The sequence below is a fragment of the Ceratotherium simum genome, chromosome 11 (genome assembly GCF_057802395.1).
Source record: "Ceratotherium simum simum isolate JZ-2026a chromosome 11, ASM5780239v1, whole genome shotgun sequence".
NCBI classification, from domain to species: Eukaryota; Metazoa; Chordata; class Mammalia; order Perissodactyla; family Rhinocerotidae; genus Ceratotherium; species Ceratotherium simum.
Genome location: NC_141910.1, coordinates 68,220,609 through 68,247,043, shown reverse-complemented (window position 1 = coordinate 68,247,043; position 26,435 = coordinate 68,220,609). Strand labels below are relative to the sequence as shown.

The 26,435-nt window shown below is 42.5% G+C and overlaps 1 protein-coding gene across 3 annotated transcripts in view; it reads left to right on the top strand.

Moving 5' to 3' along the window:
• TAF1B (TATA-box binding protein associated factor, RNA polymerase I subunit B) overlaps positions 1 to 8,268 on the top strand; it is a 69,829-nt gene extending 61,561 nt beyond the window's left edge. For all 3 annotated transcript variants that reach the window (XM_087437171.1, XM_087437172.1, XM_087437173.1), the window contains 3 exons: positions 822 to 892; positions 1,444 to 1,666; positions 7,795 to 8,268. In XM_087437171.1, coding sequence (XP_087293297.1) covers positions 822 to 892; positions 1,444 to 1,666; positions 7,795 to 7,999 — 499 coding nt within the window. In that variant the 3' untranslated portion in view covers positions 8,000 to 8,268. The remainder of the gene's footprint in view (positions 1 to 821; positions 893 to 1,443; positions 1,667 to 7,794) is intronic.
• The last annotated feature ends 18,167 nt before the right edge of the window (positions 8,269 to 26,435 follow it).

Below are 26,435 nucleotides of genomic sequence, written 5' to 3'. Positions count from 1 at the left end.
CTAAAAATGAACATTAAATACTATCTTTGTTCCAGAGCAGCAGTGTCTGTTTGGCAAAGTTTAGTGATGGCCACTAAAACCAGAAATAGAACATGTCACTTCCATTTGTCCTGAGTCTAGGGCTCATCACCCGCAATCTGGAGGAACCCCACTTGACTCTTGGTCTTTGCCCTGGAAGGGCACCCAGAGGGCTAGATCAACGCAGGATCTCCATTTTACAGTGGAACCTCCCTGGCTGGCCTTCCTTAGGTAAGGATAGGTTGAGTCAGTGCAGGAACTATTAGGACTGCTTCATGCTGGATTCCAGACCTTTCCTCCTTGTTCTCACCAGGGATAGGATTGATTTCTAGGCATTAAGTGCCAGTCTTCTGTAGTCTTCTACAAAGTCTTCACTTTGTACAAGTTATCAGAATCAGAAGTACCACTAGCTTAATCCTCAGCAAAAGGGCAGTTGGGCAAAGGCAAGGAGGAACAAATGTTTCTTAGGTGGCTTCACTTTGTGAGAAGGGGCAGCAAGGGAATTTTATGGTGAGGGAAACCATTTCTACACTTTTTGTATAATTAATAGCTTCTTCAGGATCTTATGGCATCTGGGAGGCTTTTGGAAGGGTCACCATTCTGTTGGCTTATTATCTCCTTCGGTGCTACTTGCTTACTTCTAGGATGTAAGCTTTTGGACATGGGTCAATAGGTCCTTCTAAGTCAGAGCTTTTACACTGAATATCAGGAATTTCAGATTTTGCTTCAGAGAAACTTCCCTGAAATGTGTTTAGATCTAGTTCTTCTCCATCCTGCTCCAACTGTTTTTCTACCTTGTATAGGTACCTGTGGAAAAGCGAAAAGCCACTCTACCACTCATCTATCGACAGATCAGTGGTATATAAAAGAAGAGGTGAGTTCCATTTTCTCTTGTTAATGTCACAAGTGCAACATAGTTGTACAAAAGCTAAATATCTTGACTTGAAAAGTGAATGCATAAGTAATATTTTTACTTCTTTAACAAATGTTCCAATGCACATCCAAAGAATCATCATCCTCAGCGGGAAATCTCCAGAGGAATCTGTTTTTTTTCAGGAACATGACATTATACCAAACAGAACTTACGTTCCCACCAGAATCTAAAATCCTATAACTCTATGACTTTCAGAACTCTTTGTTTGGAGAATTGCCCTTAGGTTGTCTTATTTGTTCTTTTTTTTTTTTTCAGTTGTGGTAAAATATACATAACATAAAATTTACCATTTTAACCTTTTTTAAGTAGTTCCCTGGTGCCCTTCATCCAGTTTCAGTTTCCCCTAATGTTATCCTCTTATATTACCGTGGTACATTTGTCAAAACTGAGAAACCAACATTAGTACATTACTATTAAGTAAACTACAGACTTTATTTGTGATTTAACATTAGTTTTTATTTTATTCCTTGCCTTTTTTCCTCCATTTCCAGAAATGGTGGTGAATCTACAAAAACAATTTAGCACACTGGTTGATTCAACACCAACTGTTGCAAAAAAAAGTGCTTCAAGTTTTCAGTTCAACTGGACTGAAGAAGACACTGATAGAACTTGCTTCCATGGACATAGCCTCCAGGGAATCCTGAAGAAGAAAGGCCAGTCACTGACTACCAAGAATTCACTCTACTGGCTTAGTACACAGAAATTCTGTAAAAGGTATGTGATGCTTTTAGAAATCAAAGGATGAAAAACATGATGAAATCTCTAGTTTGGCCTGAAGTGATATTCCTTTCTTTTTTTTTTTTTTGGTGAGAGATATTGTCCCTGAGCTAACATCTGTGCCAGTCTTCCTCTATTTTGTATGTGGGACGCTGCCACAGCGTGGCTTGATGAGTGTTGCATAGGTCCATGCCTGGGATCCAGACCCGCAAACTCCGGGCCACTGAAGCAGAGCACGCAAACTTAACCACTATGCCACCAGGCTGGCCCTGTATTCTTTTCTTTTTTTTTTTTTTTTTTTGTGAGGAGGACTAGCCCTGAGCTAACATCCGATGCCAATCCTCCCCTTTTTCCTTGAGGAAGATTGACCCTGGGCTAACATCCATGCCCATCTTCCTCTACTTTATATGGGACGTCACCACAGCATGGCTTAACAAGCCGTGCATCGGTGCATGCCCGGGATCCAAACCTGCGAACCCTGGGCCACTGCAGTGGAGCGCGAGCACTTAACCGCTGCACCACCGGGCTGGCCCCTGTATTCTTTTCTAATTAAAAAAAGTCATATAATTTAAAGGAGTTTGCTGTAATAATAGCCAGATAGGTTATTTGTTGGAATTAGAAGATGCTGAGCTTATAATCAAGAAAATCAAAATTATACATTGAGTCTTGTTTTAAGAGTTTTAGGGATGGAGATGTTAACTAATCTTATTGTGATAATCATTTTACAATATATACGTGTATCAAATTGTTGTCACATTGTACACCTTAAACTTACATAAATTATATGTCAACAATATCTCAATGAAGCTGGAAAAAAAGTTTTATATTATAAAGCCTTTCTCATTGCGACTTTATATTTTTATACTAATCTCATTCCCATTTTGACATAGAAATTGTCTATAAGGCAATTTCCCACGGTAGTTAAAAGGACAGATTAACGAATCTGCCTGTTCATATCCCAGGTCTGCTGCTTGCACATTGTGGGCAGATTATCTACCATCTGTACATCTCTATAGCCCTGATTGTGAAAATAGGTTATAATACTGATCTTTCTCCTCTTCTCAAAACCTCCAGTGGTTCCCATCTTATTCAGAGTAAAGTTGAAAGACCCTCTGGAGCCTGTAAGCCCCTGCTGTTCTCTGACCTCCCCTGACACCCCCCTTCTTGTGCTCACTGCCCCCGTTCACACCGGCCTCCTAGCTGTTCCTTGAACTGTTCCTTGCTAAGCACACTCCCCATACAGGCCTTTGCACGTGTTGTGCCTTCTGCCTGGAATGCTTTTCCCCCGTGTATCCATATGAGCTCACTTCTTTCAGGTTTTTGCTCAAATTTCACTTCCTCAGAGAGGCCTGTCTTAACCATCCTGTCTAAAATAGCACCAGCCCTCTCCACTACACCCCTCATCACTCTCTATCCCCCTTGCCTGGTTTTTGTTCCTTATAGCTTTTGTCACTGTTGAATATATTATATTATTATATATTTATTTTGCTTATTTGTCAGCCTCTCCACGCTAGAATGTAAGGTCCTTGAGTGCAAGGACTCTGTCTTATTTAATGAAAAATCCCAGAGGCTGCAGCAGGGCCTCGCACATAGTAGGTGCTCACCAAGTGTTTGTTGAACGAATGCATGGAAAATAGAAGCTACTTCACAGGGTTCTTATGAGAATTAAATGAGATATTTGGTGTCTGTCACATAGTAAAGTCTCAGTAAATAATTATGATCATTATTATCATTTTAAACAAAACTTTCCATTAAAGAGTTTCACTTCCTGAGTTGAGTATCAATCAAAGATAAGTAAAATGTAGAGAGTATAGTCGGAGATAATAAAAGGAAGTTATCTGTATTAAAATTTACTGCTCAAGAAAAGTTTAGCTGAGTCTGGAATGATTAAGGCATGCACTGTCTGTCGTAACAGCAGCAGCAGTGGAAGGCCAGAATCCCAGCCCTGGGGTCAGCTCCACATCTGAGGTGACACCTTTCTTTGCAGTGATCAGTGTGCTGGCTTTTTCAGATTTTAAGATTTCATCAAGAGGAAGAGAAAATGTTGTAGTGCTGGCCAGTGAGGAGCCCGCACGAGACCAGTAGGTTAGGACGTTTTGTGCCAGCGCTTTTCTGCTTCATCTGCAGCAGAGTCGGTCCTGAGGGAGTTAGGGGAGAGCTGACACCTTTATGCTTTTCACAGGCACAGTCAGTGGATTTTGGCTGTTCTTCACAGATTTAATACTGTAATATAAGACAGTTAGTAATAAACAGATAGTGGTATCGTCAGAGATGAAACAGCTGAGATTTTTTTTCTCCACGTGAACTATAAGGCTAAAAACTATAACATGTCAATGAAACACCAGTGATACCACTACTTGATGCACCAAAATTACGTCAGCCTTGCCTATTTAGACCAGAGCCTAGAAGCACAGAGTAAGCAAAAAAAGGCTTCAGTTAACCAATAAAAATGTCACCAAGTCCACAACTAAAGCTTATGTACTTTTCTCAGAAAGCCCCTTAGCGCCTCACTCAGAGTCAGCTTACTCTGCCTTCAGGTGTGTTTCTGTCAGGCTGAGTTGTCTGATTTTCAGATTCCTAATCATCAAAAGAAACAAAGTAGAGGTGCTCTGCTGATAGACATCTTGACAGCAAGTGTAAATGACATTTGACAGACAGTGAAGGAGCCAGCATCAGAAGCAGAGGCAGACAGAAGAATTCTCATTACAGCGGTCTGAAGTTCCTTCGTGACACACAGTTAATAGCTCCACATAACTTCATAAGCCTGACCGTGCCTCAGCTTTAACACAGAGCATGTCCCAGGATGCTATGTGCATTCTCTTTGGGTTTGTTTTTCTTAGCTGTATTCTAATATTTCCACAATAAAAATGGACAACTTGAGGGGCTGGCCTGGTGGTGTAGTGGTTAAGTTCGTGCACTCTGCTTCAGCGGCCCGGGGTTCGCCAGTTCGGATCCTGGGCATGGACCTACACGCCACTCATCAAGCCATGCTGAGGCAGTGTCCCACATAGAGCAACTAGAAGGATGTACAACTATGACGTCAACTATCTACTGGGGCTTTGAGAAGCAAAAAGGAGGAAGATTGGCAATAGATGTTAGCTCAGGGCCAATCTTCCTCAAAAAAAAAGAACAGGGCCGGCCCGGTGGCACAAGCGGTTAAGTGCACGCGCTCCACTACGGCGGCCCGGGGTTCGCCGGTTCGGATCCTGGGTGCACACTGACGCACCGCTTGGCAAGCCATGCTGTGGCGGCGTCCCATATAAAGTGGAGGTGGATGGGCATGGATGTTAGCCCAGGGCCAGTCTTCCTCAACAAATAGAGGAGGATTGGCAGATGTTAGCTCAGGTCCAATCTTCCTCACAAAAAAAAAAACGGGGACAACTTATAATAATATAATTGTAAAGGCTAAAAAAATTATGCTCAATATGCTCTGTTTGGGATAACCAAATAGTATATAACTCAGTTTTTAAAGATTTCCATCCAACGTGGTTAAAATAAAATGTTTTGATGCTTAAGAGAGCAGACCTTCAGCTATATAGGTAAGTTTGTTATGCAGAAGAATTCATATCTGAGGGTTCAAAGAGACAAATGTTGTACTGTAAAATAATTGTGAGAACACTCAGGCCTTGAGAACTAGGCAGCACAAGGCAACAAGAGCACTTCAGATATGGGAGGTTGTTTATCCTTCTTATCTGAGGCAGAGCTAACAATCATAATGAATTTAAATGCCCTTAATATTCCTTACATGTATGGAAGTCCCCATCTGAAAATAGGCCAGTTACTGACAGTCAGCTAGGTCCAGAGACCTGTTGGAGGCACTGGTGATCAAGCGTCTATCCTTGACCTCCCTGAGAAGGGCAAGTGGCTCATCTGTCCTTCCACAGGAAGAGACACAGCCGTGGTGTTTCAAGTTGTCTTCCACAGGAAATGGAGGGGCTTTGGGTGTCCCACAAAAGTTTGATTTGAATTAAAAAAAAATTTTTTAACTAATTTTTTTTAACTATAGTAAAAAACAATACTCAAATATGTGACATGCCAAATTTGAACATACTTGAGACCACCAAAACATTAACTTGTGTTACCAGGTTTGTTTATGTATTTTGAGTGTGTACAGACCTCAGAGACTATTCCTTCTGCCTACATTTGAACTCTCATAAGGAGGGTTGTACCTTTGCACTGCCCCCTGTTTTAAATGTATACCTATGCTTATCCATTCTCACAAAATCATTTGTATAAACACATTCTTACAGCATCCATTTGCCACATTTATTTTCAGTGTCAGAGCTCAAGGAACATATTCTCACAGCAGAATACTTGGCAATAACAAATTATTGTATGTTATATTTGGTCTTATGACTGATAACTCTAGGGTAGTTTTGTGAGTTTATAATAAAGAATGTAATCCTTATAAGGTATTGTTAGTGATTCAACTTAGAAATAAAAAGTTCTTACGGTAGCAAATAATTTCTATGTCTTTTCTTATCTTTCTGGTGTAGAAATAGAGCTTTCCTTATGGTCCCTAGGTAAAAGAAACAATACCTTTTACCCTTTTTGTGATAACAGTTTGTCTGAAAGACTCTCTTAATGTAGTTGAAATTAAAAAATTAGAAAGGAAGACGAGCAAGAGATGACCATATTTGTGAGAATTCCTGTAAAGGGCTTATATTTGATTTCTATTAAACCAGTCAATGAACAATTTCCTGCTAGTGAACAGAGCAGGGAATTGGCTTTATTGTATATTATTAAAATAGCCTTAAGATTTTAAGCGAAAACAAAAAATCCATTTTAAAGAGTGTAGGGGATGTGAACGTCTCTGAGCCCTTACTGTGTGCCAGCCTTTAGGTGAAGTGCTTAATACACATTCTCATGCAGTCCTTTATCCACCCTCTGAGGTAGGTATTGTTCTTTTTTTCCCTGTTTTACAGATGAGAGAACCAAGAGTAGTTACCCATACTCTCAACTGATGGGTGGCAGAGCTTTGTGGTGCAAATATAAACATTATTTCAGGAATTTAGGACCTTATATGTTATATATATCATAATATCTAAAAGTTTATATCCTCTATATATTATTGTTTACTTGTTTTTTAAACTTTTTATTATGGAAATTTTCAAGTATATTAAAAAATAGAATAGTGTAATGAACTCTGCTGTACCCGTCACTCAGCTTCAACAATTGTCAACATGGCTACGCTTGCTTCACCCATGCCCCAACTCTCTCCTTCACCCTCTACCCCTAGATTATTTGGAAGGAAATCCCAAACATCATAATATTTTTTTAAAGAAAACTATAATACCATTAATCAGACCTTTAAAACCTCTAATTCCTCAATATTATCAAATATGCAGTCAACGTTTAGATTTTCTCAATTGTCATGTAATTTTTTAAATAGCTCAGTCCAAATAAGGCCCATACATTGCAAGTGGCTGAGATATCTCTTAAATGTTTTAGTTTGTAACTTCCCCCTTTATCTCTTTTTTGTCCCCTTGCAAATTCTTGTTGAGTAATCCAAGTCATGTGTCCTGTACAATTTCCCATAGTCTGGATTTTGCTGATTGCCGCCTATGATACCATTTAATGTGTTCCTCTGTCCCCTGGATTGCCTATACCAGTTAGAGATTTGGTGGTAGAGATTTGATCAGATTCACGTTCTACTACTTTAAAATAAGTGAAATTGCTTTGTAAACTCTTCTTTCTATACTATGTACAGGATTGCAAGCTACATTATCAAGTCTGGTGTCTTAATTTGAGTGGTGGTTAGGGATTATTTCTTTTCCTTTGTTTATTTTAAAACCATGCCCAGAATCTCTCCGTGTGTACTTTTGTTTGTCTTGACCACAGTAAGAAGGGGGGCCACCTGGAGTGGAAGAGCCTCTGGGCAAAGAGGCGTGAGACCTGGCGCTAGCACCATCTGTGTCCCTTTAGCCATGGACAGTGCTAAAAGTTTTTCCTTTGTAAAATTAGGGAGTTTTACCAAATTGTTTCAAGTTTGCTTCCAACTCAGAATACTGTTTTAAGCCTAACCATATATATTTGCTAAGTTATTTGGGGGATGTTCCGGGGATAGATGCATACATTTCTAAATGGCCATTTAAAGATAACTTCTTTTTTCCTTCCCCTTCTAGCTATTGTAAACATGTGACAACTTATGAAGAATCAAATTTTTCTCTGAGTTATCAGTTTATACTAAATCTCTTCTCCTTTCTGCTGAGAATAAAGACCTCCTTTCTCCATGAAGAAGTGAGCTTAATTGAAAAGAGACTTTTTAAAGCAAAATACAGTAAAACAAAAAAGAAATCTTCAAGATCCAGGAAAGTAAGAAAATATTGAGAGAAATGAAGTAGAAACTTTCTTGGAAAATATTTTAATAGTGACAGTAATGTCAAATTATAACATTCCAGAGAGTTGTGGAAAATAAAATTTTATTGCATATACATACATATATACATGCATAGACACACACATATATATATATACACATATATATGCGTCAAATGTGCTTATGAAAATGTATATTGGAAAACAAGTGAACTTTGAATTTATTTTTAAACTATGAATATTCTTTGATAAAATTAAAACAATAAGTTTTATAAATGGTATCCAGAAATTTGTATTCATTGTATTTTATCCTTCTCAAACTATTCCAAAAATTGAAGAAGATGGGATGCTTCCTAACTCATTCTATGAGGCCAACATCACCCTGATACCAAAACCAGACAAGGACAACACAAAAAAGGAAAATTACAGATCATTATCGCTGATGAACATAGATGCAAAAGTCCTCAACAAAATATTAGCAAATTGAATACAGCAGTACTTTAAAAGGATCATACATCATGATCAAGTGGGATTTATACCTGGGATGCAGGGATGGTTCAACATCTGCAAATCAACCAGTGTGATACACCACATTAACAAAATGAATAAAAATCATATGATCAATTCAATAGATGCAGAGAAAGCATTTGAGAAGATCCAACATCCATTTATGATAAAAACTCTCATTGTATTTTAAAGCTAAGTTTGCTTTTTAAACTAGATAACTTCCTTACTCTTTATGCCCCTAAGTAAATCCCAAATAGATCAAAGATCTAAACATTATAATCTTTTATATATACATATAGTAAAGTATTAGAAGAGAACAAGTGTAATTGCTTTGATGATCTTAGAATGGGGAAGGACTTTCTAAGCATGCCTCAAAACCAGAAACCAAAAGGAAAAGATTGGTAATGTGACTGCAAAGCCAAATGGCAAACTGGGAAAATATATTTGCAGCATATGATGGACAAAGGAATAATTTCGTTAATGTATCAATAGCTCTTGCAAAGTGATAGGAAAAAGACAAGCTGAGCAAAGGATATAAAAAGATAGCTTCCTGAAAAAAAGAAATACAAAGGCCAAGTCAAAAAATATGTGAGGATATTCAACCTCACTCTTATTAAAGAAATACAAATTAAAGAGAATATTAGATTGGCACAGATTATTACAGTTTATAATACCTGGTGAAGATACTGGAAAATGAGGCATTCTTATTCAGTTTGTTTATTCATGCAACAAATACTTACTGAGCAACTTGTATGTTGCAGGCACATTGTAGGCCTTGGAGAAACAGCATTGAACAGAACCCCTGCCTTTAAAGATCTTCTAACTGGGCAGGGGCAGATAGTAAACAAATAAATATTTGGGGTAATGAAGTACAATGAAGAAAAAGCAAGGTAAGGGATAAGTGACAGGGTGAGTCATTTTATAAAAAGTGATCAAGGAAGGACCCTCTGGGGAGGTGACGTTTGAGCAGAGACCAACATGTATGAAGTATAATCGAGGGAGCAAACCATGTAGCTATCCAGAGGGAGATCATTCCTGGGAGAGGAAACACGGAAAGGCTCTGAGGCAGGAGTGTGCTTGGTGGATTTAAGGATAGCAAATTGTCCACAGCGGCTCCAGTGTTGTGGTTGAAGGGGAGAGTGGTAGCAGAGGGGATGGAAGAGTTTGCCTTCAGGGCCACGGTAAGGCTTTTATCCCAAGGGTGTCACAGGAAGCCACAGGAAAATTTTGAGTGAAAGAATGATGTGATCCAACACATGTCATAAAAGGATCACTTTGACTGCTCTGTGGTGAACAGACTGCAGGGGAAGATGGGCAGAGGTAGGGAGGCCACTTTAGAGACTATTGTACTAGTTCAGGCAAGAGGTGGTGGTTTGGACTGCAGATTGTAGTGAAAGTGAAGTGATGAGATCCCAGATGCAGTTTAAGTATGGAATAAATAAGGGTTTGGTGATGGTTGTGAGTGTAAGAAATCAAAAATGCCAACATTTTTTTTCCTGAGCAACTGAGTTAAGGTACCATTTATCAAGATGGGGCTGTTTTAATTGCCTCCTATTTACCCCATTGTGAAGGAAGCTATTGCCACCTTAGGATTGTGGGGATGGCTGACCACGTGGTACCCAATGCTGAACAGATGAGATCAACAGCAGTTTATTTATCACAAATACTTACCACCTGAGGGAGCACACTACGAGGGCCAACAGGGGGTCACAGGGCCAGAGGGAGGCAGGCTTTGTAGTATCAAGAGGATAGAGTGGCCACTGGTTCCTGTGGGAGGATATGATTAGCTTGTTAGGATAATTCTGTGCGCTGGCAGGGAAGTGAAACCCACTGCTCAAGGGCAAGCAGGAACTGCGTCTGTTCCTCTTGATAAAGTGTGTTTGCTTAGGGGACCTTATCCATGGGAGTGGAGTGGTGAGGGGAACTTGTAGTTAGGCCATTCGGGGCCCTCCCGGTTTCACCAGCTGTCAAGGCAGCATATAATACTGGGCCTTAATTTTAGGCCTTAAACCACAAGGAGAACACTGAGAAGAGTGGGGATTGGGAAATTGGTTCTGTGTGGGGCATGTTGGGTTTGAGATGCCTATTAGACATGAAAGAGATGTCAAAATACTTGGGGGGAAAGTCCATAGTTCAGAGTTCTAGCATAATGTAAATGTAGGAATCACCAGAATATAAGTAATATTTAAAAACTGTGAGACCAGGGGCTGGCCCTGTGGCTTAGCAGTTAAGTACGTGCACTCTGCTACTGGCGGCCCGGGTTCAGATCCTGGTGCGCACCAATGCACCACTTGTCCAGCCATGCTGAGGCCACGTCCCACATACAGCAACTGGAAGGATGTGCAACTATGACATACAACTATCTACTGGGGCTTTGGGGAGAAAAAAAGGAGGAGGATTGGCAATAGATGTTAGCTCAGAGCTGGTCTGCCTCAGCAAAAAGAGGAGGATTAGCATGGATGTTAGCTCAGGGCTGATCTTCCTCACAAAAAAAAAAAAAAATAGTCATGTCTTAAAAATAAATAAATAAAATAAAAACTGTGAGACTAGAAGGGATCTCCTAGGGAGTTAGTATAGATAGAAAAGAGGTCTTCATAGATACTCCTTGTGGCTGAGCAAGTTCCCTTCTACTCCTAGTTTGCTGAAAGTGTTTTATCAGGAATTAATGTTGGGTTTTTTTCCAAATGCTTTTTGTGTATCTATGAAATGATAGTATGGTTTTTCTTTTTTAGCCAGTTAATATGGTAAATTACATTGAGTTTCAAATGTTAAACCAACCTTGCATTCCTAGGATAAAGTCCACTTAGTCATGATCTATTATCCTTTTTATGTATTGTTGAATTTGATTTGCTGAAATTTTGTTAAGAGTTTTTGTGTCCGTGTTCATAAGGAATGTTGTTCTGTAGCTTTCTTTTCTTGTGATTTTTTTATCTGGTTTTGGTATCAGAGTAATGTTGGCATCTCAGAATGAGTTGTGAAGTATTCCCTTCTCTTCTGTTTTATTTTCTAGAAGTGTTTGTACAGAGTTATTCCTTAAGTTTTAGTAGTAAAGCTCATCTGGATCTGGATTGGGAAAATTTTCAACTACAAATTCAATTTAATACATATAGAGCTGTTCAGGTTATCTCTTCTTGAGAAAGCTTTGCTCTTCAAAAGACACTGTTTGAAAATCACCAGCTGGGAAAAAATATTTGCAAAACACATCTGACAAAGAATTTGTATCTATACAAATAATTCTTAAAACTCAATACTAAGAAAGGAAAAAAAAACAAAAATAGGCAAAAGATTTGAACAGACACTTCACCAAAGAAAATATATAGAGAACAAATAAGAATGTGAAAAGTGCTTGATGTCATTAATTATTAGTAAAATGCAAATTAGAACTAGAAAGAGATACCACCACTCACCCACTAGAATGGCTAAAATTTTAGAAGACTTACTGCAGTAAGTGTTGGCAAGGATTTGGAGCAACTGGTGTTCCCACTGCTGATGGAAATGTAAAACGGTACAACCATTTTAGGAAACAGTTGAGTTGTTTCTTAGAAGTGAAAAATACACCTACCATGTGATTCAGCCATTCCACTCCTAGGTGTCTTCCCAAGAAAAATAAAAGCATATTTCCACACAAAGACTTATACACAAATATTCATAGCAACTTTATTTGGAATAGGCAAAAAAGGAAAACAACCCAAATGGCCATCAACAGGTGAGTGGATGTGCTGTATCCATACAGTGGAAAACCATTAGCTATAAAGAGGAAGGAACTATTGAAACAGCAACAACACCTCGGCTCAGGAGAGGGATTTGGTGGAGTATATAAAAAGCATATCATTTTATAACTTAAAAAATTGCTTTCTAAAGATTTTTACTGAGAAACGTTATTTGAATATAAATTTTATGGACTCAACATCATGGTTTGAAGCACTATGGCACTTCAGTTGAATAAAGAGTTGAAGTTGCTAACAAGTGCCATATACTTAAAAATATTGAGACAGAGAGCAAAGCTATGAAAAGTTTTGGGCCACCCACGAACATGAAATAAGATTAATAAGGGAGGAAAGGGAATCGAAAAATAAGGTTTTGTGTGCATTTCAACCTTAGGAATTACATTTAAGCCTAATAAAGAAACGTTACTTCTTTAGGAGTCAATGATTTCACATCTAAAAATTATTCAACCATAGGAAAAGCTTATCTGTCTACTGCCTAAAAGGGATGGGGAGATTGTTATGACAGTAATAGCATGCATTGAGCACCTACTCTGTAAGGTACTATACTAAGTGCTCTAGCTCATTCACTCTTCTCAGCAGTTCTGTGAGGGCCGTACTCTCATCCCTGTATAACAGATGAAAAATGAAGGGGTAGCAATAGTCAGTAGACTGTGAAGGGCACACAGCTAACACAAGGCTGAGCTGAGATTTGAGCCCAGATCTCAAACTCCAGATTTCAAACTGTATTAAAAAAAATGCTCACTTGTAGACTTCTTATTGCTTTAGTAGTCTGTATGTTTCCCTTTCATTTGCATCCTGGGGATGGAAGAAGGTTTTGTGGATATTTTAGTAAATTTAATTCAATAAAAATTTCTTGATTGTTTATCAATGTGGTTCTCAAAGTGTGATTCCTGGATCAGCAATGACGTCACCTGGAAACTTGTTAGAAATACAAAATCCCAGGCCCTGCTCCTCACCTACCTATTTGGAAACTCAGTGTGGAGTCCAGAAATCTGTGATTTAACAAGGCCTCCAAGTAATTCTGATACTCACTAAAGTGTGAGAACCACTGATCTATCATATATCAATAAAGGTTCAAAAATAAATGACATAGTATGTGAACTAAGGAATGCTTTTAGGCTGCAGTGAACAAAATCCCTAACTACTAAATCAGAAGTATCTATTTCTCTAACACAATGAAAATTCTGGAAGTTAGTCAGTCCAGATTTGTTGAGTGGCTCAACAATGTTATCGAGGACCCAGGCTGTCTTTGTCCTGCCATCCTCCACATGTTGGCTCTTTTTCTTCAGCTGCTACCTCATGGTCACAAGATGGGCACTACAGTTCCACACAGCCAAATTCAAGGTAGAAAGGGACGGCTGTGACTAAAGACTTTCTCAAGAGTCTCTTTGGTGAGAAAGGCTTTTCTAAAAGCCCCCCAGTAGAGTTTCTTTAACTAGCGAAGGGGAATAGGATTACCATGACTGGTTTAGATTATCATGATGCATTCCTACCTTCCCTAGGATTAAGGATCTTTGTCTAATATTTGAGCCAAATTAGGGTACTGTTAACAGGGAAAGGTGGGGGAACTGTTAACAGGAGGTGAACATTGAATGTGTGGTCTTTGCTCTCAAGATCAAAGTCGTAACGTCTAATATGTGCAAAATGTAATGCTGTGGTATTATGGGTGAAACGATTCCTAACATCTGTTGATCATCTACCCACCAGGGCACTCTGTTAGATACTTTGTAGCTATTAGCATCCAGATTTGCTCTAGTTTTAGGGAATGACCTGATAATAATAAGTGCTTACATAATGTCTATTATGTACCAGACACTATTCTAAGTGATATATACAATATATAATATAACTAAGTGCCATATATATTATATATTAACTGAGTTAAATTAATAAGTGAGTTATTAATTTATCTTCACAACAACCACATGATGTAGATACTGTTATTATGCCCATTTCACAAAGGGGGAACCTGAGACACAGAGGGGTTGAGTAACTTGCCCAAAGTCTCACGGCTAGTCTGGAATAAACTACTGCACTACACTGTCTCTCCAGACACTTAAACAGTCTTTCCTCTCAAGGAACCTACAATATTAGCAGAGTTATAATTTATTTCACCGCTGTTGACATACAAAGACAATGCCACTTGACCTTGTTATCTGTAACTTTTCCCAGCCTCCATCCTGCTGGGTAGGGGTGGAGGGCAGTGAAGAGGGAGAGATACCACCTTGAATCTTTAATCTTACCAATGAAAGATATCTTAGTCTCTTCAGGGTTAAAATAGTCACTTTGGAGTAAATATTTAGTAAAATTAAAGTTCAAATCCCTACTAGGGCTGTTTCTTCCTTCTGTCTCCTTCTCCAGATGGCCTCTGGGTTCAAGGGTGAGATGGAGGGAGAGCCCCAACTCTACGCTCTGATGTAAATAGCCACTGGTGCTGGTGCCAGTTGAGGGGCAATAGGGCTCCCACAGCAGAGCCTGCATCAGGGGAACCCCTGCTGATTGCTCCTCTCAGCTCCGACTGGCCTCAGGCCCATCCACAAAGCCACTGGCTCTCAGCTCCACCAGCTGCTTCCATATCCTCACTGGGAGCATGGAGGTACCTCTAGACCCCTTCCCCACCCCGGGGCTGCCTTAGGAGGCTGGGCTGCCATTTCTTCTGTACGGCAGTCATCCCATACTGGCGCAGGGCACCCTGTCGGTGGTTTCCTCCAGCCCTCTCTCTACCTAAATACTTGCCTCCGCTATTTCCAAACTGCAAAGATACACAATTATGAAATAAGGCAGAAGTGGGCTAAGTGCCATAATGGAGGTACAAACAGCCCGATAGGAGCTGAGAGGGGGAGAGCAACACCACCGGAAAGTGCAGGGCATGGAGGACTGGGTTCCCAGGGAGGCATCCCTGGTTCCCAGACTGCCCCTGCCAGGAGCGGGAATCAAATTTTTTGTCTCCTTTCAGGGGAAGTAATAAATTATTTTGCCACTAGAGTGACTTGTGATATTTGTTGATTTGGGTGGAATCTCTTTTATAAACAAATCTTATGCTTTTTTATCAATTAAATTTCTTACCACTGCAATGAAACATGATTTTATGATTTAGGTGACCACGCTAAAGAGAAATAAAACCAAGTGAGGTTTCACATAGTCTCAGATCCAGTAACTGTTGTAATAGAGTAAAATCAGATACTTCTAGGGTGTAAAAACAGAATGCAGATACTTCCGGGGGAAAGAAACTTTAAATTGTTTAATGTCTCTCAATGATCAGTCTAAGCTCATGGCCATGCAGATACAGCATATATGTGCTGAAATTGTGACTTAGTATCAAATTTGGATCATCAAAACATGGAAAACACAGCTGTGAAACATGTTTATTAAGCACTTATCTACCTATTGAGCATTTTACATGTTTTCTCATTTAATATATCTAGATAAATCCATTCATCTACAACTGGCAATTAAAGGTTTGGTCACTGTAGATTAAACCAAAAAGCAAATTTTTACAATTAAAAAAAATTAAATCAGTGAATGTGCAATGAGAATCTTTTCCCGTGAGAATATAGAACATTGGCCCAAATATTTCATTAATCTACAGGGATATCACATACATTTTGAATGTAGTTTTGTTGGTTTTTTGTTATTTTTTTAATCCTTCAAAAAATGCAGGTCTTTTTAGGCAGTTTGAAATTCCGTGTTAGACTTAAAAGGAGGAGTGTCTTCTACCTGCCAGCTTTGACTCCTCTCACATCAGGTCAATCAGCGTTATCATGGGAATGTAATGATGGTTAACAGAGTGATGAGCCGCCGGGTATCTCATCTCACTGAAGGGTAGCATTTCTCTCGGGGGCGCAGCAGGCCTGTCATTGCCACACAGAAGTGGGAACTTCTATAGCCCAAAGGAAGAAGGAGAGCCCAGGGCCGGGGCAGCAGGAGGCCACACGTTTACCTATAGCGTTTCTATAGTTCTGTGTTATCTCTTTGTGTCTTTTTTTCCCTCCATTGGCACAAAGCCACCTAGAAAAAAAGCAGTTTAATTCAACCTTATATTTACACAGTAAGCTATATTACTTGGAAGGAGAGAAGAAGCATTATTTCCAAGTCTTAAGGAAAACCTTGAATAGAATTTCCAAAGTGTGGCTGCTATAAAAGTTCTGTGAATTGTTATATATTACAGAGAGTTAAAAGTGTGTATTTTTATCTTGAGTATGTAACCAGTGACTTTTTAAAATTTAAAATGCCTCTGCGTTCTTGAAAGCTGAGTAAATTCACACAGTATTAAGTCTCTCACAAAATGTTTTCAAGAAGCTCTTAGTGTATGTTCCCTTGTTCTGTGCCCTTGTGAAGTATTTCAGCATAAAGTGATTTTAGGGCCAGACTTGCCTGATAATACACTATGACTTGAGAAGAGCTTACAAAAGAATGCCTTTATTGACTTTATAAATTAAGAACCTGGTATTTCAGCTCACTTGGCCTTTTGCCCCCTGCAACAATTATTTCCTTCTGGAACAATTAGTACATGTTTTATGGATATTTGCGTTGAACTGGGTGACTCACAGATATTCCCAAAGGAATTTTTAAATTAAAATACCACTTAAATGTAATTACCTTTTGTCACCATTGTTGTCCACATTAATTCAGATTAAGTGATTAAATTAAACATTACCTAAAATGAAAAAGGTGATCTCTGAATTTAAAAACTCCCAAGGTTAAAAGTGGGAAAAATGTGTTCTTTACCATGTTAGAAGTTAAGAAAATATTATCAAACATGTTACTTATTTTTACTTGTCTCTTCTTAGAAATTCACACCAGAATAAAAGTCTCCCTGGGAAGGTCTCCTCTCCTTGGGGTCCCTTGTCCCCTAGGAAGTCACCCTGCTGAGGCCCTCGGGCAGGGCCTTCTCTCCCACTCCTGCTGGCCATCCTGTCAACACAGTTTCCACATGTCAACCCCTCTCCACTCCTCACTATCTCTCCAGGGTTTTTTTCTCAAAGCGCAGCCCAGGGATCTGATCAAGCGTCTGATCAAGGCAGTGCTTGTTAAAACTGTTCCTGGGGCTCCCCTGCCTGCCCCCTCCTCACCACAGCCTGAGGACCAGAGTGGGTGGGGTGGCCTTAGAGTCTGTGCTTTATCACCCAGCACTCTGCACCCCCCACCCCTGTGCACAGAGGCACAGAGGCACAGAGGGTAGGGACTGCCCACACTCCCCTACTTGCTTCCCTGTCCAGGTCTTTGGCTCACTCTGTCACTCAACTTACTTCATCCTCCCTCTGTCTGAAAAGGCCCAGAGTCCTGCCTCAGCGTCGGGGGGGCTCCATTCTTTCAATTCCTCAGCGCTTACAGCACATCCTATTTCTAGCATTTAGTGTAACCTACTTATGCATGTGTCTTGTTTTCCTAAGTCGGCAGTAAGCCTTTGAGAATGGGGGCCACTTCTTATGGTTCCGTATATGACTCTACATCCAAAAGAGGTTAGGTAATGTCTTTGATGAAAGTAATGATGACAAAAAGCAAAAAATTACAGAAAGCTTCCTACTTTCTTATCAGTTACTGCAGTGCAATGATCACTATTTAATGAATGAACTCAGTTGTCTGCCTTCCAAATGTTGGTTTTGAATCTAACTGAAGTATTTTTAAGACAGAAGGGGGAAAAAATGGGCATAACTTTTGCCCATGGCGTACCTGTGGCCTTACTGAATATCTATAGCGCTTAGAATGTGCCAGGCACTGTTCTAAGCACTTGACATGTATCGCCTCTTTTAATGCCCTTAATGATCCTATGATGTGGTACTGTATTATTTTACGAATAACAACACTGAGACGTTCTGATCCCAGACAGTCTAGCTCCAGATTCTGTGGGCTTCACCAGTTTACAGCACTGCCTCTCAAAGACCTCAACTCCTAGTGATGTCAGTTTGGAATCTAAGAAAGTGGAATGCTGCTCCAAAGAAGAAGACATTAGCATTTATGACTGGAGTGTATCCTCACCAACTCTCCCGCTCCAAACCTCCACCCCAAACCTGTTTGTCCTCTATGTTCCTTGTCTCTCAATTACAGCACCATTCGCCTCATGACCCAAGCTATAAATCGCCAACCCCTCCCTATCTGTCACCCCCAACATCTCATCCATCACTCGGCCCTGACAGTTCCACCACCGAGTACCTCTCTGGCCAGTCTCCAATCCTCTGTCAAGGTAGTCACTGCCCAGCTCAGGCCCTCATCATCTGCCTGCTGGTGGGTTGAAAATCTCTCTCCTTTCCAGGCATTTATCATTCCTCTGCCAGTTATTTTCCAAAAATAGATCTAATAACACTCTGAGGCTCAAAACCCTTTGATGGCTCCTTGCTGCTACAGCTCGATGGCTTGGCTTGGGCGGTCCCCAATGTCCTGAGTGGATAGCGGAGACAGTGCACCATTGACCTTGTCCGAGCTCTCATGCCTCCCGAGGGCTCTTACACAACTTTTCTTGACATATGACCTGCCCCTACTCCTTCAATCTCAGGCCAAGTGCTCCTGAACAAGCCATGACTTCTCATACCTCAGGGCCTTTGCCTGTGCTGTATTCTCCATCAGAAGGGTCCTCCCTCGTCTCAGGAGAACCCTTATTCTTCCTTTATGACTCTGCTCAAATGCCATCTCCTCCACCTTCCCCACCTCAGCTCCTCAGGCGGAAGTCATCGTTCCCAAAGCATCTAGCACACACCTCCATTAAGGTATTTACATTTGTGTTACTGTGCCTGGGTCTCCAGATCCAGCAACGTGAGCACTGGATCATGAGTTAGTTGTGTATATATACACCGGAGGGCTGGGTAGGAGATTTTGAGGTTAAGAAACTTGAGACCTTATGTGAAAAACAGAGTTCACAAAGATAAAATAATCTAGGCAACATGCCAAATAAGAAGTGTATTAGGAGATTTCACACATTTAATATGTAATAATGAGGTTTATACAATTAATTCCACTTGCCACCCAGAGCTCATCAGAAACTTTGTAGGATCTCTCTTCTATGCATTCTCAGTGAGATGCCTGCACATTTGTTTTGCTTTACTGAGGATCACATACATACGAAGAAGCACATCTTGTGCTTTGCCTGGCCCTCCATCTATGTGTTAAAAGCCTTCTGACTTCCTGTCTCAGAGTTAGGGTCCCCATCTGCTGATCCCCACAATGGCCCAGTAGAATCACGTGGAGTTTTGTGGTGCTTTGAGCTGCTTTTATTAAAAGGATTGAAGGATACCTAAGTAAGTACTGCTCAACTACCTCTGAATTCCAAAGTAATATGGCCATAGTTGTGCCCATGATAATTTCAGACCAAACACACCAGTCCCTCTCCCCTCATGAAAAGCAATCCTGAAACTCCAGGACCTGCTTCCACTTCTTTTCTCTCTCTCGATGTTTGTTGCAAAACTCTCCTGATTTTACCCTTCCCTTTTTTTCAACCCCTAGTTCTTCCTTTTTCTAATCATCACCAACAGGAGTAGCTTGAAATTCCAAACATTGGAACCGACAGTCTCATGGTTTAGAAAAGATAAACCAAAGTGAATCAAAAAATACTAGAATTTCAAGTAAAGGACGCTCTGAGCTGGGGAAGAATTACTATAAAAACCAAGTTAATGAAATGTCAACTTTGGGCAAGTGAGTTAATCCCTCTTTGCTGGTTTCCTACCTATAAAGTGAGGATAATAGCTCTCTTGTATTAAAATGTGGTGAGGCCGGCCCCGTGGCTTAGTGGTTAAGTGCGCACGCTCTGCTACTGGCGGCCCCGGTTTGGATCCCAGGCGCGCACCGACGCACCGCTTCTCTGGCCATGCTGAGGCCGCGTCCCACATACAGCAACTAGAAGGATGTGCAACTATGATATACAACTATCTACTGGGGCTTTGGGGAACAAAAGGAGGAGGATTGGCAATAGATGTTAGCTCAGAGCTGGTCTTCCTCAGCAAAAAGAGGAGGATTAGCATGGATGTTAGCTCAGGGCTGATCTTCCTCACAAAAAAATAAAAAAATAAAATGTGGTGAGATGTTACAACAATTTTAAATGGAAATTATTTTATAATTAAGATGTTTTACAACTAGTAACATTTTCTTCAAAGAGTAAAATATGCAAATATGAGCCAGCCAGCAGAGCCGTGGCCTCCCAGCTCCCCTGTCTGGGGTGTTTTCTTGAAATGGCAGTGAGCATAATGGCTCCACCCCACTCAGCGTTAGTCACAGGCAAGAGAGGTTTACTGGAGGTTAAGGCCAGTGTTCCTAAGCGGAGGGCTTTCTGGCAGCTGTGTTGCAACTGTTGAGCCTTCACTGTAATGACTGATCTATAGTGAAGCCATAAGAAAAGAATGTGAGCTATCTGGGTTCTAGTTGCCAGCAGGAGGGTGACACCCAGCCTGACATAGCTTCTTCTGCCTCCATTCAGAAACAGGGAGAGAGTCGGGATCAAGTCCCAAGTATTCGACAAGACTCATCTGAGACTGCAGTCATCCTGGCATAACAGGCAGGCGTGGTGGGGAAGGCGCAAGGAGCTAGCACATTCACGACAATGCCACGAAGGACATTTGAAAATAGAGCACATGGATACCCAAAAATGGAGAGAGAGTCCTGAGAGCCAAGTTTGAGAATCAACTTAAGAACGATCAAATGCCATCTCCCAAGCCAGATGTTGTCACTAGGAAGCCCCAGCCATGGCTCAGCCACATTTAAATTGTCTAGGCTGCTCTATAATGGGGCCACAGGCTAAACCCAGAATATCAGGCAGAAATACTCACACATCGGCAATACCACCACTTAGAAGGGAAAGTGTGGGATTCGCAAACAAGAGTCTGGTTCAAGTCCCAAATTTACTGGCTATGAGACTTTGAATACATCACTCAATCTCTCTGGACCTTGTTTCTCCATTGATAAGATGGGCTTAACCCTGTCTACCTCAAAGAGTTGTTTTAAGAATCAAATCAGTTCGGGTATATGATTGCTTTGCACACCGAATACTGCCGAAAGAAGGTTAATGTCATTACCATCCTGAATAACAGTCGTTGATCCTCTCTGATACGCTTATCCCTATGCTAGATGATGAGGGATTATTTTTAATATGGAGATAGTTTCTGTCCCTTAAGCAGCTTATACTATAGTGAGGAAAAATGGGGAGTTGGAACATTTAATATTTGTTAAGTTCCAATAGGTCTGGCATTGTTTGAGATACTTTTCACAAAACAAACAAACAAATAAAACCCTTGGTGATAGGAATGGTTATCCCATATTCCCCAGGAATATTGAGGAAACTGTGGCTCAGAGGTTGAATAACTTTCCTAAGTCACAGAGCTGGGAGGCAAGGGTGAAGATTCCTCACTCTCCCTTCGGCACCCCATTTCTCCTGAGTGGAAGACTTTCATCTCACAATAGACACTGGCAACAGCATGATGGCTCTGGTGAACTGGGTGGGACAGACTTGGATGTCAGGCAGGCAGGCTCTGTCATTATCTTGCTGCTTCTTTAGATGTCTCTTTAATACAGGCTGTTTCATCAGGGTGGGGTCCCTGCATGTGATGAGCCCTGCAAATGGCTGGTCAGGTTATGGTTAAGTTGCACGGCCAAGAAACAAGCCCTTGGAAGAATTGGACAGGGTTCCTGCCCTCCTAACCTCTAAAGAAAATGGAAGCCAACTATCAGACATCTTTGTGCCAGGCATTGTGTGAGATTCTTTAAGTATATTATCTTATTTAACTCCACAAAACTTGATACTCTTTTCCTCATTTTACAGATGAGAAAACTGAGGAGTGGCAGTGAAGTAGACTGATTAAGGTAAAAATACTGTATGAGGCAGATCTGGGATTTGAATCCAGATCTGATTGACTTAAAGTCATTCTCTCGAACTCATGCAGAACTGAATTAACTAAGAGGCAGAGCAGCCTGTGATGAGTGGTTTAATGAAGGGGTAGCTGAGGCACTGGGGGAGTAATTTGAACAGGCTTGGAAGAGTTCCTGGAGAAGATGGCATTGGAGGTTGGCCTTGAAAGAGGATGTAGGACTGGGGAGGTGAGGTGGAAAGAAGGAATAGCATAGGCAACCAGGGCCTGAAATTGCAGGACTTATTCAGGGAACAGTATGGTGGTATAGGGCATTGGGGGCTTTTAACTGGGACATGAATTTGGAAATGTATGTTGGGGCCAGATGGAGAAGGAACTTAAATGCCAGGCTAAGGAGCTGGGACTTCAGTCTGTAAACTGTGGGTACCTAAGATCAGAACTACTCTTAGCAACCATTCTTAGGGTCACGCAACATTGGAGCTGGAAGGGACCAGATGACTTGTCCAAGCTCTTCCTTTTCCTGAGGCCCAGAGAGAAGTGACTCGACTGAGGTCATCCTGTGGGTCAGTAGAACCCGGGCTAGAACCGGCTCTGTGACTTTCTCAATCTACTCACCCTCCTGCCTCTTTACCTCCACATGTCTGTCAGAACCATGTGGTCTCCTACTGGAGAGGCGTCCAAAACTCATTCCCTATGCTGAAGCCCATGACTTGGGAAGGTACCTCAAAGATCCTCCTTCTCTTAAAAAGCAAATCACCCTATCCTTGAGTTTAAAAAAGGTTATTGCCAAACAAATTAATAAAAGCTAAACCTCGAGCCAGCCCTGATGGCCTAGTGATTAAAGTTCAGCACGCTCCTCTTCTGCAGCCTGGGCCCAGTTCTGGGCACGGAACCACACCACCGTCTGTCAGTAGCCACGCTGTGGTGGTAGCTCACATAGAAGAATTAGAAGGACCTACAACTAGAATATACAACTATGTACTGGGGCTTTGGGGAGGGGAAAAAAAAAAGAGAGGAAGATTGGCAACAGATGTTAGCTCAGGGCAAATCTTTCCCAGCAAAAAAAAAAGCTAAACCTCACTCATAATTTTAAAAAATGCAAATCAAAATGAGATACTATTTTTGCATTGAACAGATTAGCAAAGCAAAGTTTGATAATGCCTATGGTTGAGGAGGGTGTGGCACTTTAGGTAGTCTGATATCCTGTGGGTAGGAGTCTAAATGGGGCAGCTTTTTGGAAAACAATCTGGTAAAAATCTATAAAAATTGCAACTATGGGGGCCGGCCCAGTGGCATAGTGGTTAAGTTTGTGTGCTCTGCTTCGGGGACCCGGGGTTCGCAGGTTCAGATCCCAGGCGTGGACCTACACACTGCTCATCAAGCCATACTGTGGCAGCATCCCACATATAAAATAGAGGAAGATGGGCACAGATGTTAGTTCAGTGATAATCTTCCTCATAAAAAAAAAAATTGCAACTGTGGGTACTTTTTTCATGGGGACAAAAACAGAAAATCATATATTACAAAAAGAGTGTGGTAAATGTGGCAACAGGGTGATGCAGAAGGTACTGGGGGTGCTCACAGGACACTTAACCCAGCCTAGAGGGTCAGGGAGGCCACCTGGAGGAATAGGAAGTCCTGGCTGAGTCTGGAAGGTTGAGTGGAGTTTGCCCAGCAGGAAGAGGAGGAGCAGGGGGTTGGAGGCGGGGAGGTTCTCAGCAGTGAGCAGCATGGGAAGGAGCAGAATTGCAAAAAGGCGGTTTGAGCTGTTCATTTATACACGATGCTAAGGAGTTTGAATTTCATCTTGAGTGTAATAGTGACAGGATCTAACATGTATGCTTAATAAAGGTCACTCTGGCCACATCTGGAGATGGATTAGAGGAAGAAGAGGGAACGACGAAGTCAAGAGACTGTTTCCCAACCCGAGTCACGTCAGCAGCACAACTCTGATGACTTGCACTGTCTATGGACCACCTGTAGTATTCTTTACTTAATATTTTTCTTAAATTAGCTCACTTTAAAAATATAATTTATTTAAAAGGAAGCTAGTGAATAAGAAAATAGAACAGGCTCCATGCAACAGTGTTGTACCCAGGGTTACAGGACAGAAACTGGAAATGGCAGAAGGGGACAGAGAGAAGTGTCCATGGCAGCTGATTTAGGTCCCAAAGGGCCTGGAGAACAGGCAGCAGGAAGATGGCAGGAGTAGATGAGGGGCAGCTGGAGCCGAATAAGGCCGTCAGTGGCCTCCATGTTGCTAAGTCCTCCTCTTACTTGACCCCCTGGCAGCATGTGCTCTGGCTGACCACGCCTTCCTCCTTGTCTCACTCCTTCCCTTGGCTTCCACTCCTCCATTTTCCTCAACTCAGTGATCTCCCCTTTTCCGTCTCCTCTGCTGGATCCTCTTCTTCCCAGCCTCGCTGTGTTGGAGGCACCAGGCTGCAGTGTTGGTCCCGTTCTTTCTTCCCTCACTGCCATGGAGATTCATCCCATCGCCAGGCTTCAACACCATCTCTGTGCTGATGACTCCCGGATGCCCATTCAGCCCAGGATTCTCCCTTGGACTCCAGACTCATATATAACCATCTACTGATACATCTACTTGGATCTTGACTAAAAATCTTGATCTTATGTCCAAAATGGGACACCTGACCCCCCGCAGACCTTCTACCCCAGCAGTCCTCCCCATCTCAATGATGGCAAATAATTCCTTAACTGGAAACCTTGTAGCTGTCCTCTCTTTTTCTCACACTCCATATCTAATTTTCAGGAAATCCTGTTGGTTCTACCTTCAGAATAGATCCAAAATTGGACCACTCCAGTCTCCCACCCTAGGCCAAGCTACTATTATCTTTGGCCTGGTCTTCCTGCCCCCACCTGTGTCCCCCTAACCCCCAGCAGTCATATTATTTTACGACACAAGTGAGATCACGTCACTGCCCTACTCCAAGCCCTCCAATGCGTCCCCCTCTCACTCAGTAAAAACCAAAGTCCATACAAAGGCCTATATCTCCCCTGGTCTCCTGTTTTGTCCCTCTCCAGCCACACTGGTCTCCTGCTGTTCACTGTCCCCACCTTCTGCAAAGCTGTGCCTCTGCCTGGACCGTTCCTCCCCAACTCCTTGAAGGCCTCCCCTCCTCAGGTCTTCAAACCCAGACTCCACCCCATGCTTCCCAGCTGCCTGCTCTGTTTTATTTTCCTCTGCAGAACTTGCCTCTTTCTAACATACCATATAATTTACTTATTTTGTTTATTGTCTGTTACTCCAACTATGATGCTGAAGGAAGGCAGGGAATTTTGTCTGTTCTGTTCACCGCAGTATCCCCAGCATCTAGAACAGAGCCTGGCATATAGTAGGTCTCTCAATAAATATTTGTTGAATGAATGAGCAGACCCTGGAGAAGAAGGAAGCTTCAGCTCAGGAAGGACAATTTGGGCCAGGGGTAGGGATGGAAATGAATGGAAGCTGGGTAGTAGGAGGAGTGAGACCCATAGGGCTGCTGGAAGGAGCAGCAGGGGGTAGGAGAGACTGAGCCTGAGGAAGGAGTGCCGGGGGGAGTGGAGGACAGGGTCGGGGGTTGGAGACCAGATGGGGGTTCTGAGAAGGCTAAGGGGTAGGCAGAGTTTAGAAGTGGGAGACTAGTGGGGGCCAGCAGTGAGGTGGCGCCCAGGGGAAGGGGAGGGGCAGGCACTTGGGACAAGTGGCTCAGATGACCCATGCGACCACAACGCAGGTAACCCACCTGGCCGCAAGAGGGGAAATGAGGTTAGGAGACTGTAGCAGTTGTCCAGTGACCGTCACGTAGTTGACAGTATGAGGTGCATGAGCAGGAGGGTCTAGAGCCGGACAGCTGCGGTGGGCAAAGCGAGGAGGGAGACAGCTGAGCTTTCTCGGGTAGAAGCCAGAGGCCTCCTAAGGAAGTGGACGCGGACTGAGAGGTGAGACGGGGCACGACGAGGGCGGGGCGCTTCGCCGACCCCAGGCGAGTGCCGGAGGCAGGCGAGCGGCAGACGGCGGGGCGCCCGTGAGGGGTGCGGCCGCCGGCTGAGGAGACTCCTTCACTGGAGCAGCGGAGGGCTCGGGTGGGTGGGCGGGGAGGGAGGATCGCCCAGCGCCCGGGAAGGCGGCGCCAAGGCACGGCCAGTCCCGCAGGTGGGCGGCCGAGGGCTGTGAAGGCGGGACAGAGCCGGGACGCGACGCCAGGCGGCTTTCGGGTGGGCGCGCGGAGGCCCGCGGAGGGGCGGCAGGCGCGCGCCTGGAGCCGCGCGGCCACGCCAGTCCCGGCAGGGCGCCGGGTACGCCACACCGACGCGGCCACGCGGAGCGGCGGACACCCCCCCCACCCCCACCCCCGCGCCGCTCGGCCTAGTCGGCCCCGCTCCGGCGCCCCGCGCGCTAGCCAATCAGGCGGTGCCGCCGGC